Raw genomic sequence first — 25,951 nt, 5'->3', positions numbered from 1 at the left:
ACTTATAGAAATATGCCAAGGAGGACCTTGGAGCTTCACAGGCGTAGAGATGAGCATAAAAGAAAAACTGCTTTGAAAAATGTATGGATAAAAAAAATATGTATTAGGTTGCTCTATGTAGACCCTTCAATTAGAGACCACCCATTCAGCGTGTCTTTTTTGCAACCATTTGTAATAAAGCTTCTGGCCAAAGGACCTCACTCCTACCAATTATGGCCTCAGTGGAGAACATCGCCTTTTAGTTCTCTTCTGTCTAACTTTAGGTGGTCCTTACCGGGATGACATCCCACAACAGCCTACTCCTTCGTTAGGACCCTACTTTGACTGCCACACACACTTCTAGATGTCTCTGGCACTTATATCCTCTTTGGTACTCTTTGCATCTGATTCAGCAAGCGTCCGGTCTTGCTGTACAGTTTATAAGTTTCTTTAGGGTATACTGAAGAGTAGGGAACACTCGTGGTTCCCATCCTTTGATGACGGGATGATATTTCCCCATCTTATTTTCTCTTAGTTTCCCTTGGGGCTAATAAATAGAAAACCCAAATTCCCTTGGACACTTTTCTTTGATGCTCACACGTCTCTCTGTCTTTATAATGCATTTGATGGCCATATTTGGTTTGCCTTTAGAGAGAGGCTACAAAAGGATGAGCTTTCAATAATCCACGCATGCTAGAGCCATTAGCAAGCGAGGGGAGGAAGAATCGATCAAAAAAGAAAAAAAAGAAAAAAAAAAAAAAGCAGCGCTGCTACGGACGCTTAGCTGCCGTAAGTCAGCTTTTAATCCAAATCAAACTACTATCCGTAACCACTAAGACCTCATCACTACTTCAATGATCAAACCAACCAACTAAATCAACGCCAGCCAATAATAAGCGGCATTAACAGCACCAGAGTTATTTACTTATCGATTAAAGTATTCCTCATACAGAAACCTTTAAAGCCCTGAGTGCCTCTGACAGTGCCAGAGCTTCTTCATCCCCAATAGAGTTGTACCGTAAGTCCAAATCGGTCAGACTGGTATTTGTCTTGAGTGCCTCTGACAGTGCCAGAGCTCCTTCATTCCTAATTGAGTTATTGTACAAGTTCAAACCGGTCAGACTGGTGTTTGTCTTGAGTGCCTCTGACAGTGCCAGAGCTCCTTCATTCCCAATTGAGTTGTATCGTAAGTTCAAATTGGTCAGACTGGTGTTTGTCTTGAGTGCCTCTGACAGTGCCAGAGCTCCTTCATTCCTAATTGAGTTGTCCGTCAAGTTCAAATTGGCCAGACTGGTGTTTGTCCTGAGTGCCTCTGACAGTGCCAGAGCTCCTTCTTTCCCAATTGAGTTGCCGTACAAGTTCAAATTGGTCAGACTGGAGTTTGTCTTGAGTGCCTCTGACAGTGCCAGAGCTCCTTCATTCCTAATTGAGTTCCAACTCAAGTCCAAAATGGTCAGACTGGTGTTTGTCTTGAGTGCCTCTGACAGTGCCAGAGCTCCTTCATCTCCAATTGAGTTATTGTATAAGTTCAAATTGGTCAGACTGGTGTTTGTCTTGAGTGCCTCTGACAGTGCCAGAGCTCCTTCTTTCCCAATTGAGTTGCCGTACAAGTTCAAATTGGTCAGACTGGTATTAGTCTTGAGTGCCTCTGACAGCGCATGAACCTCTCCTTTTCCAACTAAGCTGCCCCACAAACCTAAAGTGCTTAAAGCCGTGCCACTGTTGAGCGTATCCATGAGTGCCAGACCCCCCTTCTTCCCAATTGAGTTCCTTCGCAGATCTAAAATGCTCAGACTGGAGTTTGTCTTGAGTGCCTCTGACAGTGCCAGAGCTCCTTCATCCCCAATAGAGTTGCTCATCAAGTTCAAATTGGCCAGACTGGAGTTTGTCTTGAGTGCCTTTGACAGTGCCAGAGCTCCTTCATCCCCAATTGAATTGTAACTCAAGACCAAATCGGTCAGACTGGTGTTTGTCTTGAGTGCCTTTGAAAGTGCGAGGGACTCTTTATTCCCAATCGAGTTAGATGCTAAGTCCAAAGTGGCCAAAGCCTCGAGTGAATTTATAAGCGGTGGAAATTCACTAGCTCTCATCCTTCGAGGCCTCATCCCAATGGATAACTTGTGAAGATGTGACGATTTTACGCTTTGTAGATTGGAAAGATGTTTGGCTTCCGGAGGAAGTACAACATGAATCGTCTTCATATTGTTAAGTTCTATGATGCCTACAAGTTTTTCATGCCTTGTTGAAAGTAGTTTCCTGACTATGCTTCCTTGAGATTCTCCAAGGTCAAGTCGAAGGATCGATACACTCGATACGCTTAGTGCATTCTTCAGCGCTTCCAGATCAGTCCTGGTCCAATCCCAGTCCTTGCTGAATGTGATCTCCAACTCGTAAATATGTTTAGCTTTGGTCAAGGCTTCGAAGAACTCTCTAGCTCTGATCCTAGATTCCAACTCAATGACCACTTTACCGAGCTGTGAGTCATATTTGCCTCCATTCATCGCCACAACATCTTCAAACGATTTCTGTTCTTTCTCTTTATACGTTGAGCGATAGTGATCGACACAAACCCATTTGACATGCCCCCTTTCGGTCGTAGTCCTGTACAAATTGCCAAGCTGCCTGTTTTCATCATTGGTTTGAAGGAATTTGCTCAGTCCTCGGAGATCTGCTCCTTCAAGTGCTTCATAGTCCTCGATTGTGTTGATGTCTTTCAGGGCCGGATACTCAACAGAAAGTGTTCTCATATAGTCGAGTGAATAATCAATACCGGCTTTGAGATCTGGGACTGACCCAAGCGAGGCAGCCAAAGGCATCCCTACGCTGAGGCACTGTAAAAGGATGATCATGTATTTCCCATACTTTTGGAAGAACTCTGTGCTGTTTCGGATCTCATATCCTTCATGTCTGGCAAGATGGGTTTTGTTCTTCTGGCTGTCTTTGCTTGCCTTTTCAGAGCGATCCTCACATTCACATAGGAAGTGAAGGCGAACCTTGTTCCTCAAGATATTCATCGGGTCCCAGTTGGTGCTGTCAACAGGCAGAATGATAAAGAGTCGAGGGATTGGATACTCATGTAGCTCAAAGGTCTGGACAAGGATAGCATCAGCTTTCTGTTGAAGGATGGCAAGTCTGTCAAGGGCTTGATGATGCAGTTTAATCCCCTCTAGTGCCAACTCTTTAATTTCTTCCAACCTTTGAGCAATAAGAGATGGGTTGTAAGCTTGAACCAAGTTTGATGAAGGCAAAGAAGGATCCTGAGCAGTCAGATTCACCGAGTCTATCGATGTCGGCAAATAGACAACGGCATTGCTGCTACTGTTGCTTTCGCTGTTGCCACTACTGGACTGTGATACTTCCGCAAAGACGTCTAGAATCATGCCAGGATAGGATGCAATGCGCAAAGGTTCGATCCTATTAGAAAAAAAGACGTGCCAAATTGTCAAATTGGGTTCTTTTTATTTTTCAGAGCAATTGACAAAGTCGCCATAATTATATATAATTTACCAGTTGCCGTTATGGTCTGCAAGGAAAGGGACAGGATGCCCATTTAGTTTGAATCGGTGCGCACCTGGAAACACTTGTCGAATGTCTTGCAAGGTCACATAGCACGACAAGTTGCCATTGCTTGTGGAGATGGAGGCAGTTCTGATACAAACTTCCTCGAGGACGTTGTTGTATCGGAATTGTTGGTATTGAGGTTCTGTCATTTCGGTGGTGATTCAAGGGATGATGACAAGATGAAGAAAAGAGAAAAAGCTGTCTCATTTCTCAATGTTAGGAGATGCTAGTTGATTGTTTTTCAGCTTCGCCTCTTGAAGTGGCAGGGCTGGGAAAATAATGCTTGATCTTGCATGAATCCGCTGGCTGTATTTTCATCCCAGAGTGCTGTAAATTTATCCCGTCAGGATGCATTGATTGAGACCAGCAATTAATGGTTTGCCCTCCTGCTATGATTAAAGTCTGATGATACGATTGAGAGAGGTGAGTATAGAGGTCAAGTCAAGCCATAAAAAAACGCGTCTTGAGCTATCAGTATGAACAGCACAGCCATAACAGCGCACCGCACTTGACTGATCAATGAACCTGTGCATTTTTGCCATTTACTATCTAGTATTTTTGGATCCCCAATTAACAAAGAGGAACCAGCTTGGGTTTCGCTCGAGTACCATAATGAATACACGAACGCTGTTAAGGTCATTGAACAGCACGCTTCAAGGCTACGTCTCCCGGAAGATTCACTGTAAAGGATAGCTCTCCTATCCGTCCGCTAAGGTGTGGCATGTGGCTATGATCGATCGTCTTGGCTTTAGCACAACTGGTCCATGTGCGAACTCTGTTTGTTAAAAAAAGAGAAAAAGAAAAAAATAAAATTGAATGAAATTAAAAAACTAGGATTACTCTTGGATAAAGGGTATAGATAGAGCAATAAGATGATTAATCTTTTACAAATGAGGTGACTGGCTTACAATATATATTATATGGCTACATTGTGCAGTGCTTCGCCCATGTGATGGATCCGAGGTTTTGAATCAATTAAAAGGATTTTATATAGTGAATGGTTCTCTTATTGACAGGAGCGACAGGAACGAATTTTTTTTAAAAAAAAAGAAAAATACAATATGGATACATGGGTTTGTGTCCTGTTTGAAGTATGCGCGTGGACTAGGGATTGCTCTTTCTATCCTTCGATTACACCATAATGGGATAGATACTAAGCCAAATGCATCTTTAAAAGATCTAAATCTATTTTGTATAAAAGACAATCATTTTCGTTTCTGATTATGAGCGAGGTATCCAAGGAAGAGCTTTATCCTTGAGTTCCCCCTTAGCGTCTCGCACAGATTCCAGATTGATCCTTGATGAAGATGAAAGCAAAGAATCAGGAGCAAAACATCCAGCTGTCACATTAGATCACTCACATCTCTTACTTAAAATAGAGAAATGGAAAAAGAATTCATCTTATCATCATCCCTCGAATTATTACCGAAATGACAGAACCTCAATACCAACAATTTCTGCGAGACATTGTAGATGTATTTCTGGATGCACATCGATTCAAGGTGGATGGGATCCCATCCCATTCCTTTTAGACGCTGATGACAACAGGCATATTTGTTTTATCAATTGCTCTGGAAAGGAAAATAAAGAGAAGAGAACCCAATTTGGCACGACTTTTTTTTCTACTCCATTAGGATTGAACCTCCACGTATTGCGCTCTATCCTGACAAGATCCTGGATGTCATTACAGGATAAACGCAGTCCTGCAACTACAACAATAATAACAGCAACAGCAACGCTATCGCCCGTTTGCCGATATCAAAAGAGTCGAAAAATCTGGCCTTTCATGACGCTCTATTGTCATTATCCAACCTTATTCAATCTTCCAACTCATCTCTTACTGTTCACAATAACGAGAACTCCAACTCTCAGTACGAAGAGATTAAGGAGTTGCTGATGAGAGCCGAAAATAGGGCAATGAAATGATTAAGCTATAATCAGATATGATTAAGCTGCAATTGGAGGCTATGGAGAAGGATGAGAAGATATTTGCGATGCAGGAGGAGATGAAAAATTTGCAAGAGCAAGCGCTCGACAGACTTGCTATACTCCAAAAGGAAGCTGAAGCTATCCTTGTTCAGGTCTTTGAGCTACACGAGTATCCAATCTCTCAACTCTTTATCATTTTACCTCTCGACCACGCCAATTGGGACCCAATGAATGTCTTGAGGAACGAGTTCCGCCTTCACTTCCTATGTGAATGTGGGGGATCACTCTGTAAAGACAAGCAAAGATAACCGGAACCGAATCCACATTGCTAATCATGAATGATATGATATCCGAAACAACACAGAGTTCTTTCAACAGTATGGGAAACACATGGTCATCCTTTTACAGTGCCTCAAAGTAGGAATACCTCTGGCTGCCCCTCTTGCACCAGTCCCAAATCGCAAAAACTGTATTGATCATTCACTCAACCACTTGAATGAGCTCTCCAAGGCGTATCCAGCCTTGAATAACATTAACACAATTGATGACTATGAACTACTTGAAGAAACAGGTCTCCGTCAGGTGAGAACGTTCCTTCAAACTAATGATGAAGATAGCAAGCTTGACAACTTGTACAGAATAACAACAGAAACAGGGCATGTCAAATGGGTTTATCCTCATCATTATCATTCGAATTATAGAGAGAGAGAGAACAGATGGCGCTCAAAAATGTTGTGGAGGTGAACCGTGGCAAGTATGCCCCACACTTTGGTGGAGTGGTCAACAAATTGGGATCCAGAACCAGGGCTGAAGAATATAATGCCTTGGTCAATGCAAAGCAAGTATACGAGTTGGATATCACGCTTAAATGGGGATGGAGCAAAGCTGATCTTGAAGCACTTGAGGAAGCACTAGATAGATCAAGTGTATTGATTCTTTGACTAGATCTTGGAGATTCTCAAGGGAGCTTTACCAGGGGACTACAGTCAATATCTACGCAATATAGAGTCCCGCAAAATGAAACGATCAGTATTGTACTATCTCCGGATCATATCGAACTTTCCAATTTACCAAGCAGAAAACCGGCACATCTTCAACGATTATCCTTTGAGATGAGACCTCGAAGGATTGAAGGTAGTGCTTTTCGGGTACTTGTAGATTCACTCAGGAACAATACCACTTTGACATATTTAGATTTGCATACCAATCCAATTGGGAAGAAGGGAGTTACAGCACTGTCAGAGGTACTCAAGACTAACATGATATTGACCTGTTTGAACTTGCATCTCAACAACATTGAGGATAAAGGAGCTCTTATATTATCGGAGGCACTCAAGGTCAACGCGACCTTGGCCGCTTTGGTCTTGACGAACAACTCAATTGGGAATGAAGGGGCCTTTGCATTCTCTGAGATACTAAAGACTAATACGACTTTAATCACTTTGGATTTGCGGTTCAACCTAATTAAGAAAGGGGTCCTAGTATTGTTAAATGCGCTCAAGGCTAGCTCAACTTTGACCAGTTTGGGCTTCTGGAACACCTTCCTTATGGAGCAATTATCGGGCGGAGGCGTACTCAAACGACTACCCATTTGGGAACGGAGGGTCTCTCGCACTTTCGGAGGCACTCAAGGCCAACATGACCTTGATCAATTTGGAATTGGAGAGCAAGTCTGTTGGGAAAGAAGGGGCCCTGGCACTGTTAGAGGTCAAAACCAACACAACTTTAACCACGTTGGGCTTGTGGAAGAACAAAATTAGGAATGAAGGAGCTCTCGCATTGTCAGAAGCGCTCAAGACCAACGCGACTTTGATAAGTTTGTACCTGTATTGGAATTTAACTGGGGAGGAAGTAGATCTGATGTTATCAGAAATACTCAGAACAGGGGCTAAACAAGGTATAATTTAAGGCCATGTACTTATACTATTAAAAGTAAAAATAAAAAAGTAAAAAATAAAAAAAATGAAAAATGATTACAACTCGCAGTATTAAAGATAGATGTTAGGGGATCCCCACTCCTTTGGTTTGAATTATCTTTTTATCGAGCTGGAGGTTGTGTAGCCTTGGAAGTAGCCTTCATTTGTACCTTCCTCATGGCACTTTGTCAAAATCATCCGCTCTACCATGCTTTACTTAAATCCCTCTATGAACTTTATGTCTTTTTCCAACTCGGCGCTTGCCGCCATATCCTCTTCTGCTTGTAAAAAAAAAAAAAAAAAAAAAAAAAGGTTCCTAGAGCAACGATTGGATCGATGGTATTTTCAGTTGTGCTTTCAAATCCTGTAGTGGTCGAAAGGCATCCTGCAGGAGCATTATTATTCCACTGCTTGCTGTTGAAAGATAATTCTATTTAATCATTGAGCATTTGCTTTGTAGTTATTCAAAGAGTCGTGCATAACTTACCTCAATGAAAGATTACCGGTGGCTTTCAAACTGTGAAATGTATAAAGATGTTTCTTTTGGGAATGTAATAGTACCATAACAACGGTTTTTTTTTATTTTTTTTATTTTTTATTTTGCACCCTTAAAGAACGGCTTGGGGAAATAAAAGTCGCACAAAGCCCTTCAGAAAGTCTGTCTACCTTGGCCTTGGAGCATTTGTGCGAGAGAACCTTGTCAACCTTGTCGCAATGAGCGATAGAATCAAGATTAGAATTCAATTCATTCTATTTTTAACATGCGCCAGAGGGGTTTTCTCTTCAGGATATCACCACCACAGAGTTGTCTCTTCAACTGCAAATTGGATAGGCAAGAAAGAGCACAGTGCTCGAGAAAGCGAAAAGGGAACAATGGATTGCCGAGATCATGAAAAAAAAGGAGGATCTGCTCAAGTAATTTAAGACCTGCTCGGTAAAAATGATTCAGGAACATTGATTTTGTAGTATTCATGACAATATGAAAAAAAATAAAATAAAATAAAATAAAATGGAAAAAGAGTAGCCACGAGTCACATCGCCATTTATGCCGCTGCGGCCATCTCTGTTTATTTTACAACTCTTAACAATCGTTGGTCAATAGTGATAGAGCAAAAGTATAGCAGTATAGTATTTGGCTTGGTATTTCAGGATGATAAGGACAGAGACGACAACAGCGACAATGACAAATTTTGTTCCACGCTGCATCTCGCTTATTCCAGTCCGTTCTCATCCTCAACCAGCAGATTCGCAATGCCATGCTCAGGGATTTCTTCCCATGATTCATCAGATAAAGCATCCTTGTCGTCGTTGTCGTCCTTGTCGTCATCCTTTTCAGCCTTAGCTGATACCTTCTCGTCTTGTTCATCCTTCTTCACCTGCACAGCTTTACCACCTTCTTCTTCGTTCCCAATATCATCATTACCCTTATCTCCACTGGTCTGAATGCACTCAAAGTTCTCTTTTTGTCCTCCATTCTCTTCTACTCCCATTGGAGAGCTTGACTTTGACTCTTTTAGTTCCAATGAAGTGGTTGGTTTTGATTCTTCTACTTTCAGCCGAGCGCTTGATTCTTCTGCATGGTCTTCAGCTTCCTTTGGCTCCTCAGTCGCAGCTCCTTCCAAAAGGTCGTCTTCCTGGGTAGCATCATCCAATGTCAACATTTCAGGCCTAAGCTTCAGTGGATCTTCTTTGATTCCATGAACACTGTTTTGAGGATTCTTTTCTACCCATCTCTTCATCTTTCGCTCATTGCAAAGCTGTCGTATTTGCTCCATACTAATCCCAGTCTTCAGCTTTGACTGGTTAGCCTTGAAATCCTTTCGAGGATCCAAATGCCATGAAGCATAGGGTTCGTCTGATTCGCGAAAGTGAGATAGGAATGATTGATCCATGGTATAGCCTTGATCGTAATCCTCTTTGTCACGGACATAGCCATGATCATAATAGTCATCACTGGCTTTGTGATTATCTAGTGCAGCAGCAGCAGCAGCAAAAGTGCTGCTGTTGTCAATATGACGTCCATGAACTTGAATGTGGTCGATGGGCTGGGTTGACACATAGGCCTGTTCAAGTGCATTTTCTTCCTCTTGCATCGCTTTAGCGCTCAAAAAATCCTTGCATTCTTGATATCGGCGTAGTGAAGTTTGAACCTGTTCAAGGCATGAAATTAATAATACTTTACAAAAAAGGGAAAAAAAAAAAAAAAAAAAGGAAAAGAACAATAAATTAGTAATGATAGTAGTGATAAAAGAAAAAGGTGATGCATTTTGTTTGTCCAATACATACCAGTTTGTGCCTCATCGTTCACATTGGATTCAGAAGACTGAGATAGTCCAATGGAACTTGAGCCAGAGCTTTCCCAGATACGCTCATTAAGGTTATTTGTCATTTCTTGGCACTCGCGATATAAAGTCTTTTTTTTTTTTTTTTTTTTTTTCAAAAAAATACAGAATATAATGTTCATTACGTGTGACAAAATCATAGTATTTCATTCATGTTTATCATGCAAGTCATGCATGATATGCAACACCATACAATTTACTGTCGAAACCCCCCTTTAAAAAATAAAAAAATTAAAAAAAAAAAAAAAAAAAAAGTCTAGTTCTGTTTACCTGAATAAGATCGTTTTGTTCAAAGGTGGAAAGAGTCTCACTCTGTTCGTTTATGGCTGTGATCATTTCATACAACAGACCAGCATTGCTTTGTGCTTTATCAACCAACTGTTCTATTGAAGGCTGTTTTAATGTCTGAAAGAGTTTTTTTAGTATAATTGATATCAAGAATCAAAAAGGAAAAAAAAAAGGAAAGGCAAGGCTAGGAAAGGCAAGGCAGGACAAGACAAAGCAAGACAAGAGTCAAGATTGAAGCCTTTTCCTTACCCTGGTATTCTGTTCGGTGTCAGTGTCTCGTATGCCAAGTCTAGAGGCAAAGCTACTGGAGCTGGATGAATTGCATCTAACGTCAAACCAGGCTGAGCTCATTTTTGAATGTGTCTTTGTATATGAGTGTTAAAATGTGAAAGGAAGGATAGGATGGGATGGAAAAGTGTTATAGATCAGTTGTTGTCGTATAAAGACGAGTTGAGTTTATTTTTTTGTGATAATGAAAAAAAAAAAGAAAGCGAAAAGAAAAAAGAGCTTTTTTAAGCACACGAACAACGAACAATATTTTTTTTTTTTTTTTTTTTTTTGCTGCGGCCATTCAAAACCCAGCCACCCACAATCCCGCAGCAAAGCCAGATTTATATTTTCTTTACGCCTTGATCAAATTAAAATGCCTAAATCAGTAATTTAATAATTTAGTCATCACATTTTACTTTTTTATTTTTTAATTTGACTTTTAAAAATGCTCATTAAACGTGTTATCATCATTAGAAAGAATATGATAGTATGGGGCATAACTCATTACTGTAAACTATCCTAAAACTTTAGTTTTAACCACTTGCTAGACCTAAAGTAGAAGAGGCATATATAGATAGATAGATAGATAGATAGATAGATAGATAGATGGGTCAGAATCAAAAAAGTAAAAAAAATAAAAAACATTGTAATGCAAGGATAAAATACGGTTCACAAAAACTTACTTTCCGTCTCCTTTGGTCGTCTCAAAACTGCGCACACTGGCAGCATCACTAGATCTCTGTTGTTGATGCTGACTATGTTGTTGTGATTGATGGCTTCCATGACTGGACGGCGGATTCCTCAACCTCTCCATCAGCTCCAACCGCTTTTTCTCTCCGTCCTTGCCTTGCCAGCTCTTGAGAAGGACCCTCATGGCCCTCTTATCTGGACTACGCACACGTTGCATTGCATTAATGATACTCTGCGGTTCCGAGGACGATAAATCATTCTCTAATAAATAGCGTGCCAACTCCACCTTGTTGAACAACGCTGTCACCTCAAGAGCATTCATCCCTTCCTTATTGGGGATCATAGTCTCTGCACCATTGTCGAGTAACAACTTGACCAGCCCTACATCATCATGCTTCATCAATACATTTTGCAAAACCGTGTTCCCATTCTCGTTCGTCAGGTTGACATTTGCACCATAAGAGATGAGTAACTTCATCACCGCAAACGGCTTCACCCCTTGCCATGCAGTCCTGTGTAATAATGTGGAGCGGGTAGTGTTGCGAAGATCTGGTGAAACACCATTGTTGAGGTGCATCTGAACAGTGGCCACATCCCCAAGCTCAACTGCTTCCCAAATGTCTGGATAGGCCTCGCCATATTCGTTCGTTCCTGCTGCCCCAATAACAGTTGGCATGAGCGTCGCCTGGTAAAGGTCATGTGGAGGAATAAGGAAAGCTCCAGCTGGCTGGAAGCCTCCTGGCAAGAGGAATGAAGTCTGTTGTAGTTGTGGTGTTGGAGGCAGTTGCTTGCTAAAGTCTGTTATAGAATCCTGTGCTGATGGCTGGTACGAACTTCCCGAATTTGGAATCTCTACTTTGACCTCTATCCTACTTGGTTGGGCAATGATAACAGTAAATAATGATTAGCTAGCCATTAAAAGAATGACGCTCAGATATGAAAAAGAAAAAGAAAAAGAAAAACCCCAGATAAACAAACAAACAAAAAAAAAAAAAAAAAAAAAAAAAAAAACAAACAAACAAACGGCGTTCTTACTCTTCAGCGCCAGCAGAAGCACTGGAAGCCGCTTCCAGTGTAGGCGAGGAATGTACACCATCCGCTGCACCCGTAGCCTTTGGCGTATAACTCTCCATGAACGATCGCCGGGCATCTGGTACCGTCTCCTGGACATTCTCCCCAGTAAGTTCAGTTGGGCGTGTTGAGTTGTCGACAGATAAACCAGTGACGGTATGCCCAAGGGGCAGACGCGACTGAATGGGTGGAGTAATTGCATTAACTACCGAGTTGGCGGATGTTGTCTTTGGGAGAGGTGAGTATATTGTAGTAGCGGTGTACTGACTAGGGTGAGCGTGAGATGATGAAGGAGGAGGGGGAATAACTGCCGCAGTCCCAGGAACTGGATACGCTGATGATACGGCCCCCAGAGATGCTGGTTTATTAAAGGAGGAAGGAGGCGCACTGTATCCTGTAGTCGCTCCGTTGTTAAAGCTTGGTGGAGGTGCATAGCCAGTGAGAGATAACCCAAAGTTGGTAGAAACGTCGGTCTTATCAAGACTAGAAGAGTTACCAGACGGAGGTGGGGTGAAAGGCAGGTTGATTGGGGATGCTAGTTGGCCGTTAATTTGTGGCGCAGGCGTGGGCGGGGTCAGGACCTGCTGCTGTTGCTGTTGAACAGAGGGAGGGGGCGCATATTGTCCAGGGATGATCTGGTTTACAGGGCTGGAGACCGAAGGGAGCATGTCGGCTTGAGTAAAATATGAGCCGTTGCTGTGGTTGTTCACAAAGGTGCTCGCATTGACAGTCGCCACAGCAGCAACTGGAGTGGTATTTGTCGTAAAGCCATTCGCATGGTTGGTTTTTGTGTCCTTTGTGTTTGCAACCCCTCTCTCCCAGACTTTTTCCACATTTGTTTTTGTTTGTCTTCCTGTTTGTTCAATTGTTCGTCTGTTAATTAAAAAGAAAAAAGGTGAATATTAAAATGAAATTCACAAATTATATGTGGCAAAGTTGCACAGCAGCAAAAGAAGTTTTTTGTTTTGTTTCGACTGTTGGTAAATGTCTTACTTCCAAGCAATTACTTTTCGTGCGGCGTCCTCCTGTAGGTGTCTGATACGTTTGTACAAACACAAGTCAATCAGCAGTTTCAGCTCACTTTCCAAAAGTTGACCCTCGCTGTCTTCACGAGTGCTGACAACGAAGGGAGGTGCGCCCCATTGTCGCTGCTGAGTCATCTTCTCAATTGTCTCCATGTCTAACCCAAAGGTATGGATCTTGATACCATTCATCTTTAGTTGACGGAGCATCCTCTTCTTTAGGACCCAAAGTTCATTCTTTGAGACTGTGTCGGCTTTAGCAATGATGGGAATCAAGTTGATACGCTCATGGATCATTTTCATGTATATGATATCAATTGGTTTGAGTTCATAGAGCACAAAGTAGAACGCACAAGTCGGGAGCGAATGAGCACCCGAGCCTGCGATCAAAAACCATGCCAGTTGTGCAGAGGGAATAGATGGTGAGAAAATAGAAGTCACTGAATGAAGATGATGATTAAGATAATCATCCGTCAGAGAAAGGATTGTCGAAGGGTTGGTGGTGGATGAATATCCTGGCAGACTGAGGAATGTTAGGTCTCTCGAAGGGACCTCTACCTTTGGTGGTAACAGACCTAAAGGATCGTCAAAAGGGGAAGAGCCGTCGTCCTGGAGAACAGATCCCGCACCGATGTGAACGCCATTCAGACGAATTGCAGAAGGTGCGGGGGTGGAAGAGGAAAGAGGTGCAGGGATGTACTCTTCGATAAGGTCATTTGCATGAACAGCAGAAAGGGTTGAAGCGAGGGTGCTGATGAAGGTTGATTTCCCAACTCCAACGTCGCCAAGTAAGAGAAAGCGAAGAGATGCCGCCGGGACATTGTTTTCAGCCATTGTTTAATCAGGTTTAATGTGTGCAAAGTTGAAATGGTGATTGCACAAGGACTATGGAAGTGAAGACATTAAGAGAGAATGAGCATGAAATGACATGATGGCAATTTCAGGAACTCGAAACAAATTAAAAATAAAAAGTAAAAAAAAAACTCTATTACATAGTGTATTAGCTCACACTGTAAAAAAATTTATTTACCTGCTGAATGCAACCTTTGGGCGTTGCTGGGGTTGTTTTTTTACTTGAAGAGAAAAAGAGTAGAGAAAGGGGAAAGGAGAATTAAGGAAGAATTGATCTTGAGAGAAGAGATGAAGGAAAAAAAAAAAAAAAAGTAACCGCCAAAATGAATGAGAGAAAGAAGAGAGCAAAGCAATGGACGAGAGCAACAAAGCAACGGACGAGAGCAGCAGCAACAAAGCGCTGTGCCAGTCTAATAAAAAAAGTTTAGAGCCAGAGCCATTAATTATTTTTATTTCTGATTGTTTGCGCTTGAAGTAAAAGTACGATTAAACATAATTCGATCACCAAAATCATAATTGTACAAATATATATATTTACCTCGTAATACACCATTCCTCACAAACATTCTCCACAAAGGTGGTTCTAAAGTAATAAAGTAATGGAGGAGAAAGGTAAGCTGATGCGTCTTGGCTTAAATCAACAGTGTATTCTTTCAGCCCTGCTTTCATACTACAGATTGCTCAAAATGGTTCTTTGAATGCCCCGAAGAGGAGGACCCGATCTCTGCCTGGGCGAAGGGCCTTCGTCGGATATGTAAGGTCAACTTGGGTGCCCTAATGCGGTCATCCCAAAGCGCACATCACATAGCTTTGGAGCAAACAGTTTACAAGTCGACAAGTCAAATGAAGTGACGCTAACGGTTTCCTTTTTAAGCATATGCGCCAAATGAGAGTGTCCTTCGTCAAAAGAGAAAATATAAATCGAAATGTGCTCAACCCCTCTTCATTCCCCCTTGAGCGCGGGGCTGTATACCATACCATACTAAAAACATCCCACATGCCAACAAGAGAAGAAATCCGCAAGCAACAGGAGTCTTTGCCGTAAGAGAGTTTCACTTCTCTCTCTCTTTCTTTCTCTTTTTTTTTTTTTTTTTTTTTTTAAGATGAAACCAATTCAGTAGACAAACATGATTCTATTCAATTATACGAATGTAGAATATTTGATCATCGCGATGGATTGATGGATGCCATTCAAAACAATAACATCCTAGTGATCATTGGTGAGACTGGATCAGGAAAGACTACTCAGCTGCCTCGATACATTATTGAGGAGTTTAGAGGCATGCGAATTGGCGTAACACAGCCACGGTATGTGTTTTTCTATTGTGATTTGTAATCCATTGGTGACGAGCAAGAGAGCTGATTTTTTTTTTTTTCTATCTTCATTTTGGGTCTGATTCCTCAACTGGATTTTCTTCAGTCGAATTGCTGCAATCTCGGTCGCTAAGCGGGTCGCAGAAGAATATGACTGCAGGCTCGGTAGTACTGTGGGATATACGATCAGATTTGATGACAAAACCTCTTCTAGAACGCATCTAAAGTACATGACAGATGGCGTCCTTCTGCGTGAGGCAACTGTGGACCCTTTGCTGGAGAATTACGATCTTATCATTATTGATGAGGCCCATGAGAGGACTGTAGAGACTGATGTTTTGTTCGGTGAGTTCTCGAGAATAGCAAGTCAAAACTTGGTTTGTAGTTTATGTTACCTTTCAAATAAATGGCCAATGTTACCAATTCTATCTTTTTTTCCTTTTTTTTTTTTTTTTTTTTTTTTTCCCTCTTCTCTCTCCCTCAATCCCAGGCTTACTAAAGAGAGCAAGGTCAAAACGACCTAGCTTAAAGCTGCTAGTCATGAGTGCAACACTTGATGTCACAAAGTTCTCAGACTTTTTTGATGAGTGTCCCATCTACAAAATCCCTGGAAGGACCTATCCTGTAGAAATCCTACATTCTCGTGACAATATCAAACTTGGCACTCTCAAATCTACATATGTGACCAAGGCTGTGGAAACTGTGATGCACATTCTGAAGAAGGAAATCCATCCTGGTGAAGTAGGGGATATACTCGTTTTCCTAACAGGGCAACAGGAGATTGAAAGAGCCTGCCAAGACCTGAAGAGAGCTGTCCTAGACTACCAAAAGGAGCAAAGAGAGGAGGGTCATAATAGAGACCAAACCGCTACCTCCACATCCATATCCAAACACACAGCCATTGATTTGGATCGGCTACAAATATTGCCACTCTATGCCTCCTTAGAGATGTTAGATCAAGCTGCAATTTTTGGTCCGACGCCCCGTAACTCTCACAAAGTCATATTTGCCACTAATATTGCCCAGACCAGTGTAACTATCCCCAACATCCGGTTCGTCGTTGATTCTGGCTTTGTGAAGCAAAAAATGTATGATCCATCAACGGGAATGGACGCGCTGTTGGTTGTGCCCATCTCCAAGGCTGCAGCAGTACAGAGAGCTGGACGAGCAGGAAGAACTAGGGCGGGCATATGCTTCCGACTCTACACAAGGGAGTCTTACATGACCGAAATGGAAGATGAAACCGTGCCTGAAATCAAGAGGACAGGCCTGACAGGCACAGTCCTCTCATTAAAGCAACAGGAGATTGTGGACGTGAATGGGTTTGAATTTATGGACCGCCCTGGCCAAGAGGAACTCAGTGCCGCGTTACGTGAATTGTATCTGGTGGGCGCCATTGATGCTGATGGGCGAATGACCGAAATAGGTCGTAAAATGGTCAAGTACCCTGTTAATCCTCTCCTAGCTAGATCACTTGTTGAAGCAAAGGAGATTGGCTGCTTGGAAAAGGCGATCATCATTGTCGCCATGCTTTCAGTAAGGATTGGTCTATATATAACGTACGGGTCTACAACCAATTCTGTAATCGAATGATTTTTATACCTAACCTTCGTGAATCTCTGGCCAATAGGTAGAAGAGCCGTTTTATCTTCCACGTAAAGCAGAGGAGCAGGATGCTGCACGCGATGCTCACGTAAAGTTCTATCACTCTTCTGGTGACCATTTGACTCTCATGAATGTGTTTGATGCCTGGCGAGAAACAAACTATTCAAAGGATTGGTGCCATGAAAATTATCTCAACATCTCTCAGCTGCATCTCGCAAGGAGTATTCGCTCACAGCTACAAGACATTGTCGATCGCGACAAGGAGAGTGAAAAGAGACAAACTGATCGGAAACATGATGACAGCGCAGACAATAATAAACCTGCAGAAACATCGGTCAATAAAGACCCAAAGCAAGTGTCCTCGCAATCATCATCCTCCTCACGTACGATTCTTCAGGCTTTCAGCCAGGGCTATGGCATTCATCTATCCAAGAAACACCATCACCGGCAAATGTTTTATCACTACCTTGCATCAACCCTATCTGCTTCTGCGGGAGCTGGAAGTGCTCAATCAAGCTCGCTCCTGGCATTACACACTTCTCCGCTTTCAGCCTTATATCTTGATGAAGAACGATCAATGACGAAACATGGAAGGAAAGTAGCTAAAGGTTTGGAATGGATCATTTACCATGAAGTCGTCTACCATGTAAAGGCAGTGATGCGCTACGCCAGTAAAGTCGATATCCGGTGGGTGAAGGAAACAATGGACCGTGCCAAGATTTATGGCCAGGGAAAGGTATATCTAAACGGTGAGAGATCTGAAGAGCGTTCTAGCAGTACCAATCAAGAAGATGGTAGCACAAATGAGGCAAGTATGGCCGATAATAAGAGAAGTATAACAGTAGATGCGGGGGATGGAGAATCAGCCGAGCAAGCGAAAAAGCGTGCAAGATTAGAAATGGTCGAGGCAGCGAGAAAGAGGGCTATAGAGAGGCGTCAGAACCAGTAAATTATATTAGATGAAAAAAAAAAAAAAAAAAAAAAAAAAAAAAAAAAAAATATTGAAATAGTTGAGGAAGGACTCGTCGTATTAGAACATTGCTTCGTATTTTTTGCACATATTGTTTGTAGGAAGCATTAGGCATCTTGGTTGCAACAAGCATTTCGACTTCTTTCTCATATCTACCAACCTGCGCTCTTTCTCTGAACATCCATCTCTCTGATCTGGTTACCATCCTCTGATATCATCTGTTTTTAATAAACAAACCAGCTAGGGGGACATGAAATGGTACACCTGTTTATGCCTGTTCTCTTTTTGCTATGAGCATGGATGTGTTTTTGCCTTGTTCCTATCTATCTATCGTCTCTATTTGCTTTTATACTCTTTATGTGTATCGCTTTATCTCGAAACTCTGTTACTTCTTTATTATATGAAAAGGCGATATGGTTCAGCTTCACTTCCAGCCTGCTTACGGTCTTTCCTCCTCCGTGTAGCACTCCCCAGCCCACAATTTTTCCTATCCAATCATATCTACAGGACCCTCGGCTAGATACACATGTTTATAAACAAATCAAAATAGTAACGTTGAGCAACTTGTGAAATGATGATCGGGCTTGGAAAGGACAACCAACATGTCTGTGTGGTTGAGTAACTCAGGCCCATATTAAAGCATTTACCTATTTCCATACCACACGCCTTGAACATTTTTTTGTCATGCTCATTCACAATATGACAGTTTGCGATCTTTGGCTTGGTGGATTGTGCCATGTTGCAGCGTGCACGGACTGCCGTTGAAAGTAAGATGTTAATGTACACGCGACAACGCTCACTTTGCATCATACATTGCATTGATATTGAAACATTGATCAGAGCATACAACTGGCTTCAATGCTTTCGCTCCTCTTTCTTTCTTTCTTTCTTTTTCTTTTTTTTTTTTTTTTTTTTTTCTTCTTCCTTTGTTTACTTTTGAACATGCACAAAACGCTGATCCTCATCTCAGTCTCTTCTTTCCATTCCTTTTTTTCCCTTTCTTTTCTTCTTTTCTATCTACTTTTACTTTCTTTTGTTTTGCTTTGCCTTAACACATCCTTCACAGCCCAAGTTTATTTTTAAAAGGTGCAAAATAGGTTTCAGGTCGCACGTACGTGTTCACTCACGGACACAGACGACGTCAATGATGACGGGATAGTTGATATCAATCCTTGAGGAGCACAGCAACTTTACGTCAATAAAACAATAACACCAACAATAGCGAATAGGAAAGAGAACAATAGCAGCGAGTTAGCAGAAACAGAATATCTGCCCTGCCCAATTTCTTTGTTTTTTTTTTTTTTTTTTTTTTTTTCAACTTTTTACTTGGACAGCCAGAAACCAAAGGACGAACCTGTCCAATCTTTTTTATCAACCCTCCGCAGTCTCAGCGACGACCAACCTTGAGCACATCGGCTTCTGTTTCAGGATCAGAATCCTAAGACAGTAACCACCACGGCCAACCAGTACCAAAACAAGAACAATCCAATCCTATCTGACTTATACTCCTCTCCACATCCCACACCCATTGCTGCCTCGCCAGCGCATACTCTTTCTCTTCTACCTACATTTGAGTTGTCTGATCACAACCATTATAGGTAAACAATACAGGCGCAGTTTGCTATTGCTGTTGCTATTGCTGTTGCTATTTGCTATTGTTATTGCTATTGCTATGGGATTAGGGCCTCAAGGTAAGAAAAAAAAAAAAAAAAAAAAAAAAAAAAAAAGCACTGCACAGCGTTTTCTTATCCTCTTTCTTTTCTTTCCTCACCTTTCGTTTCTTTCTTTCGTTTCTTTCGTTTCTTTCTTTCGTTTCTTTCGTTTCTTTCTTTCTTTCCTTTCAATCTTTTCCTGTTTCTCCCCACTTTAGTCTCATTCATTTTTTATTTTCGTGTTCAATACATTCATTAACTCTAACTTTTTTTATTTCCTAAAATGGCTCCTTCTTTGCGAACTCCATTCTCTCCTTCTCCTTCTCCCTCTCCTCGGTCCATCATTCATACTACACCTATCGAAGAACGACCTGCGCGTCGTTCACATCACAGAAATGATATTGAGGGTCGCATGGGCAGGGTCGCATCTAATGACAATGTTAATGATCCCGTGGCTTCACATAACGTCTTAGTGCATTCAGCACCAGGCCACCACTTACCAGATCAACTTCAAAAATCATCATCACCTTCCTCATCTCCTACACAACAACCTCTGCGTAGCTCTTTCACCCCTTTCCAACCACAACAACAACAACAACAACAACAACAGCAACAACAACCATGGTTGCAATTTCAAGGCGATACACAACCACGAAATTTTCGATCCGATCATCAGCACTTTTCTTCTTTGCCAACGCGTCCAGCCCAGAGTCAGAGGGCGGATACTCGTCCCATTGGCAAAGAGTATGGTACAGATGCACCCTGGCCACACCCAAAGTATGAGCAACATCAAGCACAAAAACACCTGGATAAAAATCATGACCAGACTCGGCCGGTTGCACAAAGTAAGGACATTAAGGACATTTGTCGATCGCCCTCAATTTTATTGCCACAAGATCATGAGAGCTCTCGCGCGCAGAGCCTTGACACGAGCCATGGCCATGGCATGAGTCATGCCCAAAACAACAATGACCATGTCATCGCAAACAACTTGCCCTTGTTCTCTACAGCTAGATCATGTGCAACCAACACATCATCTCAATCTGCTCCGACTTCAACTTCAACAGCTGAAACATTATCTCTGTCCACTTCGACCACGCCATGGAGTCAGTCCTCATTAAGACATGGATCTTTTTCTTCGATAGATACAGCAGGTTCATTGCCATCTTCAAATTCGAATTTAAATTCAAATTTACATGAAACCCATTCATCGCAAACAGTTTTGCCAACACCTACTACGACTGCCTCGCCGACTTCAACCACACAAACATTACCCTTTGCCTCTTCAACACTTCATAGTTTACCTTCGCCCAGCACAACATCTCTCATTGGCTCAGTTGACGCGATAGCGATCCCTACTACAATGTGCCCCCCCTCGTTGGTGTCCTCGCCTTCCGCGTCATTCCTTCCTCCTTCATCACCCTCAATACAACTAGTATCGCCGCCTAGATTTAGCAGTTATCATCCTTACGGCAGTGATCCAGCGAATAGTAGAGGAAGCAACGTTGGCGAAGGCCATAGAGGAAATGAAGCGACAGGATTTGTCACATCGTCAGTGTATGATCAAGCAGGCAAGACAGACACAGGATCATCCTCTGCCACAGATAGTGGACAGCGATACGGCTCAACTCGGTCCGTTCCAAAAGTGGAACAGGATCAGGAGGTGTCAAAAGCAGCAATGGCAGGGGGAGCAGGACAGGGAGAGTGCAGCGACATCATGGGTGCAGGTGCATATCATACCAATGAAGCCGCGGCAGGAACAACAGCAGTAGGAGGTGAAGGCGAAGGAGGACGAGGAGTAGGAAGAGAAGTAGGAGGAAGAACAACTGCAGCAACAATAGCAACAATAGCAACAATAGGAGTAGGACCAGCTCGTTCTCGACCTCCCTTTGTTCGCAGCAACATCAGCTATTCGAGCTATCCCCCACATCCACATCCACATACACTTCCACATCGCCAACATCAACATCAACATCAGTATCCCCATTATGAACCGAATCAATTCTTCTCCTCTTCCCCCTCTTCCCCTTCTCCCTATCCTCTCCTTTCTCCTACCTCCCACTCTTCTCTGCAAGAGCATCAATCGCAAGACCATCAAACTCATCACATCTACGGCTCTCCATCCGATCCATCCATCGAAATCAATCACAAGACAATCAACTACACAGCGTCGTCTCTATCCACTCTTTCTTCCACAACAGCCCCCGTCCCTTATTTCTCTGCAGGAACACCAGACCCCACGGTACCACAAAATCATCAGCCAGCCTCTCTACCGCCTTCCTTGATAAACAGCCATACATCGCCTTCTGATCAGTCAGACCAGTCTTTGTATCATCATCATCACCATCCTCCTCTTCCTCCCCCCTCTCTTCCTTCCTCCTCTAGTGACAATACAAGCGCATCAAGCCTTACTAACGACAAAAGCCCTAACCCGGCTCTCATTATCAAACAAAGAAGTTTCACAGACTCATTATACATTCCTAGAGAAACAATCAAAGCCAAAAAAGCACAGAGTAACGACAGTGCTAGTGGCATTGATAGTGTGAAATCAAATCAAGACGAAACCATGGAGCAAAAAATTCAACCTGGTCCGAACTGGACAAATCATCCGAAATCAGGGTCCGGAACATCCACTTCTTCCAACTCATCAACCACGACAGGTGAGGCAGCAACAACGACAATAGCAACCACAGCAGGAGGAGTAACAGCAGCACCTCAGCAGTGGTCAGTGTCAGTGTCAATGGATCATCCAACACCGCCCACAAGCAAGAAACTTTCATCTGGTAAAGGAAGTAAAGGGTCAGGTGGCTCGAGTTCCTCACCAAAGACATTCCAGTGCACGGGCTATCCTGGATGTAATATGGTTTTCACTCGCAGTGAGCATCTTGCTAGGCATGAAAGGTACACAACATTTTTTTTTATTTGTAAACATTTTTTTTCCGAACTTGGACTTTTTTTTTATTTCTCCCTGCGTCATACCCCTTTTGTACTCCCATGCAGGCATGAGAAATGTAACTTATAAATGAGTCTGCATGTCCATTTTTTTCTATCTTTTTTTTTTTTTTTTTTTTTTTATACTTTTTTTTGGAATCCAATTTCCATTGTTAGAAAACACACGGGCGAAAAACCTTACAAGTGTATCGTCACGAATTGTCCAAGGACATTTAGTCGGTATGATAACATGATCCAACACACTCAGACCCATGGTGATCGCTCGAAGCGAGACTCTCTTACAGGCGCTTCAACAGTCACCACTGGAGGTAGCTCTCGATCAAGATCTTCATCCTTACATTCAACGCCCATGCTTACAGGAAGGCCACGAGGTGGTAGCAGTCCTGTTGTCTTTGCAGCAGGACATGACGATCCTCACCGTCGTCCACTGCAAGGAACGCCTTCTACTGGTCCCTATGCTCCTAATCCAGGCTTCTCACAGCAACAACAACAGCAACAGCAACAGCAACAGCAACAGCAACACCGTCATTCGCACTTACCACCATATCAGCAATTACAGCAACAGCAACAGCAACAACAACAGCAACAGCCGCAGCAACAATCTCAGTACCAGCATCCTATGCAATGGACTTCCCCTTCTGGCGCGCCAACAGCATCTTCACCAGCCATGTTCGGTAATAGAAGTAGCACCCATGCTGGAACAAATCTCTACAGTGGAGACGGCCAACCGTATCTTCCAAGTCCCAATTCTGGATCGGTTGCGCCACCGCCACCGCCTATGAACCGAACGCTGAAGGCCAATTCAAGAAGCCTACCTCAGTTACAACCAAGATCGTCCCAAAGCAGAGGCAATTCAGCTTCAGACAACCCTGGTAGTGTAGGCTTTCAACAAACAATATCCGGAATTGAAGTTGAGGAATGCAAACGACGGAAGAGTGAAGTGTTACTTCCTTCATTTAATTCGGGTTCAAGGAAGTCATTGGATTTAAAACCCGGCATGTCTCCAGATTGGCAAGGAGCAGGAATGGAAATGACACCGTCCGCATCCGTATCTAAAACAACCCATGGGCAACAACATTTTCCTCAATTTGAACAGCTGACACCACAAGAGAAGGAGCGATTGATGGAGCATCGACGGTCTGCTAAGGCAATGATGCACAGATCCAGCTTAAGTATAGGATCGCTTGATCAAAGGGTAAAGCTAGAGAGTCCGGGGCAAGGCAGTGATTGGGGTAGAAGTGGAGGCGACAAACCACAGTATTTAACGTATACGGAGAAGGATCGTCTGTTAGAGCATCGAAAATCAACACCAGAATTAATGTACAATGCAAGGGCTACAAAGAGATCGAGCAATGACTCGACAGATATGATTGTACAGCCATTGCCCTCGCGTGATTCTCGTTCTGGGGCACAGCAGTGGTTCTCACAAGTCAGTACACCCTTATTGTCTTCCTCAAGTGTCCCTTCTTTAAAACGGGAAACTGCTCATCTCTCAAGCTCGATACTATCCGATCCTCATGGTAATAGTAGGACACAGATTGAAGGAGATGGTACTTCTTCTTCTTCTTCTCCTCCTGCAATCCTACCGCCAATCCTTAATCACTATGGTGATGATGGCCAATATCGCCAGGATCATTCATCACGAGCCCGTCCTTACCCGTCACATATTCACCCACTCTCACGCCCACCATCCTCCCATTTAGATGGATCACTGAGTGCCATCACAGGACTTGAGGAAAGCAACAAGATCCGGTCCCAATTTAATCCGAATATTTCGCCTCAATTGGAGCGACACCTAGAGGAATGCTATTATCCGATTCAAAAGCGTGAAGTGATTGAGGTGATTGAACGAATGAATACACGAGAGTTTTTGGGGTTGAAGAGCCAGATTTCAATCACATATGCCAACGAGCAGTTCCGAAACCCAGAATTCTTGAGTAACATGGCGGCTATCCTGTGCGTGATCCGAGCTCCACACCCGTCATCGTCATCTTGGAGAAATTCAGGAAATGTGAGACGCAGTAGTTATTCTGAAACTGGAGGAGACATGGAAGTGGATCACAAGAGAGTCAGTGTCAGCAGTAGTGAAACCAAAGAGGATGCTGCGCATAGAGAGCAAGAAGAAGAACCAATGGATGTGGATGAACAGCAACATAAGATACATGAACCTAAACAAGAGTCTGCTCTTTTAGAATCCATAGATCGACGGCGTTCGAATGACAGAGGATATTATATTGAACAGCCCTGTAGATTTGCACTTGACATTGATATGAATAGTTTTGGTCGTGATCCTGAGCCAGACCTGCGAACAGTGGAGGAACTCACTGTAAATAGCCTATTCCCTACCAAGAGTTTTGTTGCAGGATTTGAGCCCGATATGGAGAAAACGGACGTTTCTGGTTCTGAGGAGGGTCAGGATCAAGAAGCGACAAGGAGATCTGTCAATGGATATCCCTCTAACGCCCGTCTTGGACGATTCTACTTGCCTGAAAGAGCCTTCCGAACACCCGAATCCTTGAATATACAGCCAGACCCAAGCGGACCATGGGTGTGCTGTCGCTTTGAGGAATATCGAGGTGTCTCTCTCTGGGTTTTGGAAAGTGTCTTGGAAAAGTACCATGTGATTGCACAAAGGCATAAGATGGCTTTGACACTCGTTGGGGCTCCAGTACACCACCGTGTCGCCACATATAATCCAGACGAATGGGAGATTCGACTCGGGGAACAATACGATGTGAAGGTCAATGAGGCTGTCCTCTATCCTGAGATGATTCATCAAGTCTGGAAGGATATGTACCAGCGCTATCACCAGTATCATTACCATCAACAGTCATCTCAGCAACGACAACAACAACAACAACAGCAGCAGCAGTATTACGGTCATCATCAGCAGCTCTCTACACCTCCTCATTCCAACATGTCTAGTCAAATAACAACATATGAAGAGTATCAGCGTGGTCTATGGCAAAGTGATTCTCATCATAATGAGGGCCATTCATGTACCAATAGCTTGCCATCATACCCATATCCAAACACAAACACAAACTCAAACGCATCCTTGTTTCAGGGCGAGCATTCTCAACAGCAACAGCAGCATCACTACTATCAAACCCAGCGCCAGCAGCAGCATGAACATTGCTATCATCAGCAGAGTATGATGCATCATCGTGAGGATCTTTCCACTGCACCTTCATCACCCAATTCTACATATCCAGACCATGACAGTGATTTGCTGGAGGACATCCACACAAACGACTCCGCTTCGTCGACCCCTCACCATCATCGGCAGCAGCCATATCAGGGCCAGCAGCAGCAGTATCGTCCTTCTTCACCGTCGAGTGCAAATCCTGTGCCAGGCACAGGCACAGGCACAGGCACAAATATGCATCGTCGGATATCCATTGCAGAGCTGTGTAATCCAATGCAAAGTCTTGCTACGGAGCGAGACCGCCATGGAGACCATGATTATGATGAGCATCCCATCTCGTCCTCGGCAACCCGCCATACCATGTAGAAAAAAAAAAAAATCTTCAGGTAG

The 25,951-nt window shown here is 43.0% G+C and overlaps 8 protein-coding genes across 8 annotated transcripts; 4 read left to right on the top strand and 4 right to left on the bottom strand.

Annotated features, from left to right (window-relative positions):
* Positions 1-884: 884 nt before the first annotated feature.
* On the bottom strand, positions 885-3,689 carry BCR41DRAFT_425114 (hypothetical protein; the record flags this gene model as incomplete). Its single annotated transcript, XM_022030538.1, has 2 exons — positions 885-3,393; positions 3,487-3,689. 2 exons carry the CDS (start codon positions 3,687-3,689, stop codon positions 924-926), a joined length of 2,673 nt encoding a protein of 890 aa, XP_021877631.1. The 3' UTR covers positions 885-923.
* A 2,643-nt stretch (positions 3,690-6,332) lies between these two features.
* On the top strand, positions 6,333-7,416 carry BCR41DRAFT_167906 (hypothetical protein). The gene has a single exon (XM_022019690.1). It carries the CDS (start codon positions 6,582-6,584, stop codon positions 7,227-7,229), a length of 648 nt encoding a protein of 215 aa, XP_021877630.1. The 5' UTR covers positions 6,333-6,581; the 3' UTR covers positions 7,230-7,416.
* Positions 7,417-8,410: 994 nt separating this feature from the next.
* Positions 8,411-10,489, bottom strand: BCR41DRAFT_389207 (hypothetical protein). The gene is made up of 4 exons (XM_022028099.1): positions 10,265-10,489; positions 9,998-10,132; positions 9,672-9,798; positions 8,411-9,561 (listed from the first exon to the last, which is right to left on the bottom strand). The coding sequence occupies exons 1-4, from the start codon at positions 10,364-10,366 to the stop codon at positions 8,597-8,599; spliced, it is 1,329 nt and encodes a 442-aa protein (XP_021877629.1). The 5' UTR covers positions 10,367-10,489; the 3' UTR covers positions 8,411-8,596.
* A 200-nt stretch (positions 10,490-10,689) lies between these two features.
* BCR41DRAFT_425111 (hypothetical protein) lies at positions 10,690-13,997 on the bottom strand. The gene is made up of 4 exons (XM_022030537.1): positions 13,040-13,997; positions 12,011-12,919; positions 10,969-11,847; positions 10,690-10,835 (listed from the first exon to the last, which is right to left on the bottom strand). The coding sequence occupies exons 1-4, from the start codon at positions 13,900-13,902 to the stop codon at positions 10,805-10,807; spliced, it is 2,682 nt and encodes an 893-aa protein (XP_021877628.1). The 5' UTR covers positions 13,903-13,997; the 3' UTR covers positions 10,690-10,804.
* Positions 13,998-14,917: 920 nt separating this feature from the next.
* On the top strand, positions 14,918-17,788 carry BCR41DRAFT_400095 (P-loop containing nucleoside triphosphate hydrolase protein; the record flags this gene model as incomplete). Its single annotated transcript, XM_022029119.1, has 5 exons — positions 14,918-14,961; positions 15,076-15,228; positions 15,341-15,579; positions 15,725-16,770; positions 16,865-17,788. The coding sequence occupies 5 exons, from the start codon at positions 14,918-14,920 to the stop codon at positions 17,786-17,788; spliced, it is 2,406 nt and encodes an 801-aa protein (XP_021877627.1).
* Positions 17,789-22,201: 4,413 nt separating this feature from the next.
* On the top strand, positions 22,202-22,666 carry BCR41DRAFT_311599 (hypothetical protein; the record flags this gene model as incomplete). Its single annotated transcript, XM_022021045.1, has 2 exons — positions 22,202-22,362; positions 22,570-22,666. Coding segments are annotated over 2 exons (258 nt in total), but the record flags the coding sequence as incomplete, so codon positions are not given.
* BCR41DRAFT_373996 (hypothetical protein) lies at positions 22,657-24,135 on the bottom strand (the record flags this gene model as incomplete). Its single annotated transcript, XM_022026833.1, has 5 exons — positions 22,657-22,796; positions 23,142-23,228; positions 23,361-23,465; positions 23,667-23,879; positions 24,096-24,135. 5 exons carry the CDS (start codon positions 24,133-24,135, stop codon positions 22,657-22,659), a joined length of 585 nt encoding a protein of 194 aa, XP_021877625.1.
* Positions 24,136-24,544: 409 nt separating this feature from the next.
* On the top strand, positions 24,545-25,927 carry BCR41DRAFT_373995 (hypothetical protein; the record flags this gene model as incomplete). The annotated part of the gene is made up of 1 exon (XM_022026832.1): positions 24,545-25,927. The coding sequence occupies one exon, from the start codon at positions 24,545-24,547 to the stop codon at positions 25,925-25,927; it is 1,383 nt and encodes a 460-aa protein (XP_021877624.1).
* Between the last annotated feature and the right edge of the window lie 24 nt (positions 25,928-25,951).

Source organism: Lobosporangium transversale, assembly GCF_002105155.1.
Source record: "Lobosporangium transversale strain NRRL 3116 chromosome Unknown BCR41scaffold_45, whole genome shotgun sequence".
Classification (NCBI taxonomy): Eukaryota; Fungi; Mortierellomycota; class Mortierellomycetes; order Mortierellales; family Mortierellaceae; genus Lobosporangium; species Lobosporangium transversale.
This window is presented reverse-complemented; position numbering and strand designations above follow the sequence as displayed.

What these genes read in the sequence shown, in the direction of transcription:
- BCR41DRAFT_167906 (XM_022019690.1), top strand. Translation starts at nt 6,582, where the DNA reads ATGAGACCTCGAAGGATTGAAGGTAGTGCTTTTCGGGTACTTGTAGAT.
- BCR41DRAFT_389207 (XM_022028099.1), bottom strand. Translation starts at nt 10,366, where the DNA reads ATGAGCTCAGCCTGGTTTGACGTTAGATGCAATTCATCCAGCTCCAGT. An exon ending in ACACCGAACAGAATACCAGG is followed by an intron (nt 10,133 to 10,264) that starts GTAAGGAAAAGG and finishes AAACTCTTTCAG; the next exon opens with ACATTAAAACAGCCTTCAAT. An exon ending in AACAAAACGATCTTATTCAG is followed by an intron (nt 9,799 to 9,997) that starts GTAAACAGAACT and finishes AAAAAAAAAAAG; the next exon opens with ACTTTATATCGCGAGTGCCA.
- BCR41DRAFT_425111 (XM_022030537.1), bottom strand. Translation starts at nt 13,902, where the DNA reads ATGGCTGAAAACAATGTCCCGGCGGCATCTCTTCGCTTTCTCTTACTT. An exon ending in CGAAAAGTAATTGCTTGGAA is followed by an intron (nt 12,920 to 13,039) that starts GTAAGACATTTA and finishes TTTAATTAACAG; the next exon opens with ACGAACAATTGAACAAACAG. An exon ending in ACGACCAAAGGAGACGGAAA is followed by an intron (nt 10,836 to 10,968) that starts GTAAGTTTTTGT and finishes CTTCTACTTTAG; the next exon opens with GTCTAGCAAGTGGTTAAAAC.